General features: G+C 51.6%; 1 protein-coding gene across 1 annotated transcript; it reads right to left on the bottom strand.

Moving 5' to 3' along the window:
• Nucleotides 1–937: 937 nt before the first annotated feature.
• On the bottom strand, nt 938–9795 carry LOC122385792 (probable protein phosphatase 2C T23F11.1). The gene is given in 7 exon segments (XM_043374318.1): nt 938–2909; nt 3229–3320; nt 7262–7285; nt 7288–7486; nt 9115–9320; nt 9573–9631; nt 9633–9795. Coding segments are annotated over 7 exon segments (972 nt in total). The 5' UTR covers nt 9758–9795; the 3' UTR covers nt 938–2642.
• Between the last annotated feature and the right edge of the window lie 358 nt (nt 9796–10153).

The raw sequence follows: 10153 nt of genomic DNA, 5'->3' as shown, positions 1-10153 counted from the left end.
GGGCAGCTACGGTGAGCATGGAAGCAGCTCTCTCGGCGTCTACGGTAGCTTCGGAAGTGGATCTCTTGGCAGCTACGGTGGATTTGGAGGTAGCTCTCTTGGCTACGGTGGATTTGGAGGTAGCTCTCTTGGCTACGGTGGATTTGGAAGCAGCTCTCTGGCCGGCAACGGTGGCATTGGAAGTGGGTCCCTTAGCGGCTACGGTAGCTTTGGAAGTGGATACCTTGGCGGCTACAGTGGGCTTGGAAGCAGTGCTCTTAGCTACGGTGGATTTGGAATTGGATCTCTGGCCGGCTACGGCAGCTTTGGAAGTGGATCTCTTGGCGGCGACGGTGGCTTTCAAAGCAGCTCTCTGGGCGGCTACAGTGGACATGGAAGCAGCTCTCTTGGCTACCGCGGATTTGTAAGCAGTTCTTTGAGCGGTTACGGTGGAGTCGGAAGCAGCGCTCTTGGCGGCTACCGTGGCTTTGGAAGCAGCTCTCTGGGAGGCAATTTCGGAGGTGTTTCTGGAGGGTACTACGGTTGAATCGGAGGTGTATCTCAAGTTAAACCTGGGAGGACACCCGTCAACGTCCTCACTCAAAGCGCACATCTAGCACCTAGCTACGGATATCTCGGAGGTTACAATGGTTTTGGAACTAGCTATCTTGGAAGCTACGGCAGTCTTGGGGGCACCTTCTCCGGAGGTCAGTTTGGTAATTACGGCTTCGGAAGCTACAATAATATAGGGCACAAATGTTTCTGAGCATGCAGCACAGCAGTTTCAGAGGCTGCCATGATTGCTGCGAGCGGCTTTCTTAGTGGTCTGTGCAGGGTAGTTTTCCCGTTCCCTCCACAGATACGAGCCGGGGAAGTAATGCGGTTAGTTTGGAAACCTTCGCCGAGCATTGTCTCGCCCAGCTGGGATCTGAAGCCGGTCCAGTGAGAAATGAGAAGATTTTCAGCGGTTCTATCAGACTGTGTTTATTCACGATGTATCTGCATTGAATGTGGCTGTTTAAAATAAAATAGTCGTTGAAGAATGCATCGTTTACCTACTCTAATTCTGTTCTAACTTCACTCATGTTAATTCAATCATTCATCCTACTCCTGATGCTACAATGAAAGCCTGCACATTGAACAAGCATGTGCACGGAACGCCTGAACAAGCATCACTCAAATCACCGGCCATATTCGCCGCTTCTTCAGTACGATCACTCAGCTTCCCACTCTTAACACACTTAGCATTTATCAACCCTTCATTAGATTTCAACAACTGACAAAATAGGCGACAACAGCCGAACTGCTGTACTCCGGTACAGCTACAGCACGGCTAGGCTATAGCTCGGCCTGCGCGCCACCCGATGGTTGTTCCGAGGAATGTGATGTGGGCCAGGCCGCCGCTAGGAACGCGGACGGCCACGCTATGGTCCGCGGGCGGCCACGCTATGAGGGTGAGGTGATGGCGCGCTATCGACCCGCACAGGTCAGCACTCGACACACCGGCGCCATGTCGCCAGTGTGTCCATCAGTCGGCGCTGTGCACCACGGCAGGACGCGGCGCTGTGATCTCTGGGGGTCCGCTGCGGACGGTGACGAATCCCCAGCGCATGTTGCGACGGATACCGACAACGGCTGACTGGACCTGTTCCGTGCTCTAGGTCAGCCGCCGTGATTCCGACCGTAACACCCACCAGCGACGCTTCGCTCAGCCCCGACGGGTCTACCGGTCTCGCAAACACCCTCGGCTGAATAAACCTCTCAGTCAGACCTCAGCGGCGCCCTCACAGTCCGACGGTCCCGTCCCATTGCGCCTTCACGGTCCGACAGTTCGGTATCAGCAGCGCGCTCGTCCGCCCAAAACGAACTTAGCCAATCTGTGACGGTCCGGTCCCAACAACGCTCTCACTGTCAGGTCTCGGCGCCCCCCGCACGCACGGGTCCCATCCCCAGTACAACTCCATACACAACGCTAACTCGAACTATATCTGATTGCATCCCGAGCCACCCAGTTCGGTAATAACACTATAGTTGGTCGCTCGCCAAACCCGATACATGAACCCTACATGAGTAACGCACAATGTGTGACTATCGACGGAAATTTCAGCGAAATGAACACGGGCTGAACCAGCTCCTTCGGCTCGGATGGCGGACAACGTCCAACAATAACTTAACAAATCAACGAACGATTATGAATCAATAATATGCACCAGTTGAGTTATCCAACAGCCGGGCACGCATCTAGTCAGGTAACGTTAATTTTCCAGCTGACTAGAGCTTCATTTATACGACTCTGGCACACTTTCTTCAATCAACACTGTTCTGCCGCATCACGGTTGGCCACGCGGTTCTGTCCTCAACTGATGGACAGTCGGGTGACCCTTTTGTCCGGGGTTGACCCACTCAGGTGACCCCTCTCACTCTCACTCGTGGCCCCAGCGTCGGCCGGGCGGCGGCCGCTCCCAGTCAGAAGCGTCGCTTTGTGGCCGCTGGTCCTCGTGTCTAATAGGCCCCTCACACCTCTCTCGCAGACGCAGCGATTAGGACACACCGGTCGGGCGCTCACCCATCCCCAGCAGTGTACCCTCACCAGCCGTCCGTCCTGCGGCGCTTGCCAGCTCTTCGGCCCGGCGTTGGTCTGCAATACGAACCGCTGCAGCCCGCTACAGCAGGCAGTTGGTGTCCTCCTCGGTGTCGGAGTCGCCGGCGGCGGCGGTGGCGGCGCCCGGCGGCAGCGGCTGAGCGCAGCGAGCCACCAGCTCAGAGTACGAGCCGCCCGGCGTCAGGCAGATCAGCACCACCGTCATGTTGTCGCAGCCGAGGCCGCCCATCTGACAGTCGGGCGCCAGGCAGCGGGTCATCAGCTCCTCACACACGTCCTCCGGCTCCATGTTCTGGCCGATCCGGGTCCGTACAAACTCCAGCACCTCCTGTACAGACAGAAGCGGGGATGGGGTCAGACAGGGGCCACATCTGGACACAGCGGCGAGGGTGGGGTCAGATGGGACTCTTTCTCATTGTCACCTAAGGACACGTCAAAAAAGGTGGGGTCAAGTAGAGACACGTCCTGATATGGCGACAAGTTTAGTGAAACGAATGGAGCTACAGAGAGCTTCCTGTAGACAGAATAGCGGGTAACTTCTGGACTCTTCTGGACAGAATGTAGCGAAATAATAGACGGGGTTATATATCTTGCAAGTTCAATGGCATGCTTCCAATGAAAAGGACGAGGAGGCAGCGTGATCTCACCTGATTGGTCAGCACGTCCCAGATGCCGTCGCAGGCCATGACGATGAACTCCCAGTCCTTGGTGATGTTGCGAGTCTCCACGTCAGGGTACGCTGCGGAGGAAGGATATAAGTAGTTAGAGCAGTGCGGACACGGGTAACCGACGGGGTACCGGGTAGTCGTATAACAGCTCTTACCGCCAGCACAGCGTGCGGTGCCGTACCAAAAGGATAAGCAAAAACACGACACTGCACACAAACCCAAAACACACAGGACACCAGAACATTCAAACCAGCATTAGGAACGACAAGGTACAGTCGCTCAGCTAACGGACACGATGCTAACATAGGGCTGAGAGTTAAGGCCATATCGAGACGACACTGCGATGAGGACATCAGGCAGCACTGCAAGCAGCGAAATTGCTGGGCGTGTCTCGCTGCCCGCTGCATAGTCTGCAGGGACGGCACTGACAGCCGTCCCTACAATAACGGCACTGACAGGCGTCCCTACAAGTGCCCACGCCTTGCTCAGTCAGATGCCCTCGGCTGTCCGGAGCCCTCGGCGACTAACCGACAACATTTGCCCATGACCGGAGCAGCTGAGGGACGACGGACTGGTGGTGGCCTTGGCCAACGGCTGCCGCCAACACAATGAGCCCCGAATCCGGCACTGGGAGCACCAATAACTACAATCCTCTATTGAACAAAACGTCTGAATCGAGTGGACTGAGGTACATCATTATAACAAAATTCTTCTTTATTATTATCATTTTGTCCCAGATCAGTAAGGAACTCATCGATTCAATTGAACAACTCATGCCGAAGTCCCTAGCAATAGTGTTCCTGGACTGGACGATTCGAATGCAACACATTACACTGTAGAGTGTTGGTCTAACCAAATTGAGGTCAAACGCGGTTACAAAAAGTCGCCCCATTTTTTAACATCTTGCATGTGCTTATATCAAATTTATTTATCACACTCACTCTCATATGCATGTTGTATGTAGCTAAGTCGATGTATCCCTCGCCAAGTTATCGTATGACATGCACTACGAACCGTACCATCTTCCATTACAGTTCCGCCCCGCATGTCCTTGGCGACTCTCCCCCCCCCCCCCCCCCCCCGGCGGTTTTCCCTCTCCAGCTGTCAACTGGGTTTATAGATAAATATAAGCGGGACAAAATACGAGTAAAATACGAGCAAAATACGTATGGTGTGCCCCCCCCCCCTCTCCCCCACGGGAGATAAGTCGCAATCAAGTCGCAATGGATTAATAGGAACTTCGATCAGGCACCGCGTGACCCTATTTCGCTGTGAACTACACATACGCATGTAATGCTGGCGAACAGCGAGATAAATCTGCGATATAAATTGCATTGTATTAAACATACATGTAAGCTACGTATGGTGTATTGGTAATGTTATCAGGCACATCCTACATGCAAAAATAATGATCAGTAAGTGAGAAAAAGAAGTGCACAAGCTGCCACCAAAATCGTACTGTACTTCATAACATCAGAAAATTTAAATGATATTGAAGAAAAAATCACTGTACGTAACATCGCATCATAGAACAGTACTTGTCAAAAGATACAATTGCCAGAAAGCAGCGCGCGCACTTATTTGTCCTCCTCTTTCTCCTCTTCATCCTCATGCTCCTCGTCTTCATGTTCATCATCCTCATGCTCCTCGTCTTCATGTTCATCATCATGCTCCTCGTCTTCATGTTCATCATCCTCATGCTCCTGCTCCTCCTCCTCCTCCTCCTGCTCTATATCCTCTTCGTCATCATGCTCCTCATCTTCATGCTCTTCATTCTCGTCTTCCTCGCTGACATGATCAGAATGATCATCCGCATGGGGATCATCCGCAAAATGATCCACATGGTGCTCACCAGAGTGATGCTCATCGGCATGGTGATGATCCACGTGGTGACCAGCAGGATGGTGCTCATCCTCACCGATGACATGATGACCGAGATCCTCGTGGCCAGCGTCATCTTCATCGTCCTCAAAAAAGCTCGGCTGATCTTCAAGATCTTCATCACCACCCGGCAGTGCTAACGGCTTAAAGCCCGAATGTCCTCCGCTGTGATGCAAAGAACCTTCCACTGCATCATTCAGTTGCAAGTGCACGGGAACTGGGTGGACTGCCTCAGGTGCCCTCACTCGGATACTTTCCCGATAATGGGGAACCACCCTGCTGTGGTATTCGGGAAGCGACCGGCGCTTACGCTCGTTGGCGCTGTTGATAACGCGCATGTATACTTTGGGACGTGGCGTCTCTTTGCTTGCGGCATCGACATTGGATGACTCGGGGGTGGTCTCAGGCTTCACAGGAACAGATTCATTCTGAATCACGTGTAATGCCCTTGCATGGCAGCTTGCAATAGCCAAACACAAAATAACGAAAATCTGGAGATGCATTTCGAATATTTTGATGTACTTTACTATTCAACTTAAGTGGACATTCCACAAAACAAAATCAATTTTGACTTCTGATTTGAGGCAAATAAAAAGGCAAAACAAAAACTTCAAAATCACACAAACGAAAACATCACAAAACAAAAATGAATGTAGGCAACTGTGAACTTTTGTTGAACTTGAACTAAAAAATATTCAGCATGCAGCTCACGCCAAAATGATCAGCGCGCCTACAGTTCAACGACGCTCAGATATTTTTTTCAGAAAGGACAAGTCATGTCATGCAACGATATTCTACATGATGATGTAGTGTCTTGCAGTATGGGGACGGTTTTTACGCATTTCCTTGGATTCCAATGCAATGGCCTTTCGCACCATTCCAAAATCTTTTCCTCAGAGTGAACAAACTTCACGCACGTTAGCTACCTCATTGACACACGTTAGGGTTAGGTACCACATCTCCAAATAAATAAAAGGCGCGTTCCAGCTACCACATATAGATTACCGATGGCTTTTACCTTTGAATGATTAATAAGGGGCTCTAGACGCTGAATATTGTTTTTCCAACTTTCAAAGATTAATGGGAACTCCAAGACGACTAACATGTACCAGCATGACGCGTACCAATATATCGTACGGTCGTAACCAGTGACCTACATACGGGTTACTCTCAAGGCATCCGCATGATGAGTCAATGGCAGCAAACCTGTCCCCGATTTATGCCAGTTCAGTAGCACTAGCCATTCCCAACGCTTTTAGGCATGCTCGAAGGTGATGCCTAACCGGATAGAAAATTGGCATTATGGCTCCGAGCTATGTTCCTTACGTGAGCAAATAAGCATAAGAGGAATATATTTTTCACATGGTTTCGCCTAAGACATAATTGTAAGCGACTTGAGTCCGCAATTGAGCCCGCCGCGAGCGAGATCGGTGGGAATGTGTTGTGTGGGGAGAAGTGGGAGTTTGGAAACGTTGTGCGTTTCGTCGTTGTCTGCATCTCATGTCATGTGTCATGAAATATAATATATATGAAGAAGAAAAAAAATCAAAAGCGACGGGCGACAACATTTGGTAGGAGTCCCGCCACTGTGCCGGGCCCCGGATAAAAACCGGAGAACATCAGCCAGGAATACAATGCGGAAATAGCGGCCGTGGCGACGGGCAGAGGCGACAGACTGACCGTGGTACGATCCGAAAAAGGTGGTGCTGTATAAACAGATCGGCGCCACGCCGCGCGAGCGTGCCCGCACCCGTATACAGACACGCAAGGTCGCTCTGCGGGCTCCCGGACCGAGACAAGTCCCTTTACTCCCATCGCCTTCAAATCCTTCAGACCTCCACAACGGCGATCCCACCAAGCGTTCTAGCCTTCTAAATCCACCGCTCCAAACGCCACCCCGTTCCCTCCCCCACCAGAAGCTATGAGCGCTCGGCCTAAATACAAATCAACAGCTGACACTCTTGACATGCCACTACCTGACATCACTGACTTGTCACCCTCACTACTCATGCACCAATGACTACAAACCCCACTGCACTATCACCAGCCGTTACCATGACTGACCTGACCTGTCACCACCCAACACCCGTCACCACTGCACTATCATATCACCATTCGTCACATGACTGACCTGTCACCACCTGTTCCTCGGGGTCTTCTCCTCGTTCCGTTTGAAGATGAAGTCGCCAAGCGCGCGCGACAGGGCCAGGTTGCCGTTGACGCGGTTGCCTTCCACCCAGCCGCCGGCGGCGGTGATCCGTTCCACCTCTGTCTTGTTGTTGGGTTTGTGGTCGAACGAGAGCACCTCGAGCTGGCCACCGACGCTGGCGATGGCGCGCGAGTCACCCACGTTCGCCTGCCGGCCGGGGGAGCAACAACCGGTCAGTTACGGTACTCCACTCAGTCAGAAAGTTAGGGAAAACAGTTGGATAAACCGATCAAACACTAAATCATTTACATTCCAACCCATCACAGGTATAAATCTTCCTAAATATATCAGTTATTATCCGACAAATATATAATATGAAATACACTTATTGTTTATTGTTAAACAATGGGGGCAAAATACATTGGAGAATCCGTCACATTCGTGGAGAATCCGTATTTCATTCTTTTTTTCAGAAATTCAATAACAACCGCGTATTTTTATTCCTTTGTGTAGCACCATCGCAATACCAGTATTAAGAACGTTATCTTGTGCATACCCAACTACGTATCGATTTTAGGTTCCTCGCGCAGCAGCAAGTTGCTTTTAGTAGCCCGCAGTCGGTTCCAACAGTCAGATCGGCTACCCGGCCAGCCAGCAGCCGACCGAACCTCGGACCGACCTCTGTTTTTCCGCATTGCATCACGCTGCACAGCGGTTACCGCTCGCCCTACTCGCGTGCAAGTCTTGCTGACCGAAGCAACCAAGAAATCAACAAGACGACGTGGGGCGCTGTCAACTAGCACATCTGGGTCCGGTATCGACTCACATTTTCTAGTGCAGCTCATAATACATGCATTAGCATTAGCGCGCACGTGCACACGTGTTTCATACCTCGCAACGACACAAAAAATACCGCAAAAATAAAATTAACATTAATAAATACATATCGAGGAGGCTCAGACCGCAGAAGGGAAGGTGAGCCACTGCACCCATCGCGCCCACTCCGCCCCCTCCTCGCTCGTGTCATAGTGTGCGGACTGCGGCCGGTCACGACCGCTCGCAGAACTGCGCCCGGTCACCGGGTGTGATTTCACCCACAGGGGTCGATATGCGGGCGCCAGTCTGTCCGTGAAAACCGGCGCCGGTCCTATCGGTGTCGCCGTGCTGAGTCACGCACCCGTCGCCAGTTCGATCACACACCGAACGGATACCCGTATCGGCTACCGCCCAGATAAAGGCGACAGGCTACCAGGGCCAAGGGCAGAGTCGGTACACAATAGTGACGGCCAGCCAACGCCCAGCTAAAATACCACGGTTTAAAGTATATAATTAAAAACGACCGGTCCGTTTCTGGGTGTTACCATGCATCTCGTGGTGCCCGCGTCTGCCCTATGTTATAAGCTGAGGATATCCCGCTCTTAACCACACACCGACGCCCCACTCCTAAAACCCACGGGTCACATAGTAGATGGAGAAACTATGTACACTGCACCCCGCCTTAAATCAAATAGGTACGCCAACCATTCTCCAGATAGTTGAGAATCTGAATACATACCAAGCCCCCGCCGTCCCACCCACAGCAAAGTGAGATGATCAGCTGATATACAGACCCCGCCTCGACCCCCCCCTCTGCCCCCACTCTCGGCTTCAAGCCCTCCACTCACAGTGCAGTAGATGGCCGAGAATGGCCCGTCCCCTCCCCGCCCTCCAATCACGCAGCAGAGGGTTATATCCGGATAAAGACTCCCGCCTCCCAACCTCTCCAACCACGCCTTTCACTCACACAGTAGATGTCCATTTACGACCCCATCCTGTCCCTTCCACCCTTTACTCACGCAGTAGAGGGTGCCGTCGCGGATGAGAACGCTGACGGCCGTCGTGCCGGCCAGGTCATCCTTCAGCACCTCGTCGGCCAGCATCATCCGGTCAATCTCCAGACAGGCCTGTTTGAGCGCCTCCGAGACGCGCCCCTTCTCGTACTCGGGCCGTCGCACCACCACCTTGTGCAGGTGCCGGCTGGCATACTGCGCTACTTTCTCGCCTGAAATGGAGAAACGAGGATCACATGTCAAGGGCATATGCCTATTAATGAGCAGATACAAGTTGCAGGTGGACTGGTGAAAAGTTTGGGCATCTTGGACAAATAAGATACCATGTCATCACAATGCATGGATAAAAAACAACGCCATAACAAGTGTAAAATGTCTATAAAAAACGGAGCTGGCACAAACTACAGGCAATTTCTCTTCCACCACTAATTCTGAAATGCCATCTATTCAACCGAAGCACTCACCTCCATGTCCATCAAAAACAGCAAAAAACGCTGCAGATGGGTCATCGGGCAGGGAGAGTGTGCGTGTGAGCATCTTCCATGGTCACCCTCCATCCCTGCATGCAGCTGGAGCCAACTCTGTAGGCATCCGACCCCAGGCTGTGTGTCTCCTTGTGGGTGACGGGCTCCGAGAGCATCTGACCCATGGTGGCGTCTAGGGCGGAGCTGCGTGACACTCAGAGATCCATCTGTGACAAGGATAGAACCATTGGTTAAACAAACTAGCTGGAGGTAAAGGTGAAAAGTAACTGATCTGATGAAATCCTTTACTATAACCCTATCAACACAAATTATTATCAAACAAAACTTGACTGCAAGTGCAATATACCTACATAATACCTTATTACCTACACTCTACAGTGGGCAGCATAAATAACACACTATCTATTCAAAAGCATTACCAATAGGCTTAATAATCGGTATTATGATAGCAGGCGTCTCACATGCTGCCACCGGTTTGGGAAAAGTCGCTAGATTCGTCAGGTCTAGAGATATTTCTACCAAGTCGCTATATAGGGTAATCACATAGCGGTGATTTCAAA

The sequence above is a fragment of the Amphibalanus amphitrite genome, unplaced genomic scaffold, assembly GCF_019059575.1.
Source record: "Amphibalanus amphitrite isolate SeventyFive unplaced genomic scaffold, NRLGWU_Aamphi_draft 000231F_arrow, whole genome shotgun sequence".
NCBI classification, from domain to species: Eukaryota; Metazoa; Arthropoda; class Thecostraca; order Balanomorpha; family Balanidae; genus Amphibalanus; species Amphibalanus amphitrite.
The sequence above is the reverse complement of the archived record's forward strand: the minus strand, read 5'-3'. Positions and strand labels throughout refer to the sequence as shown.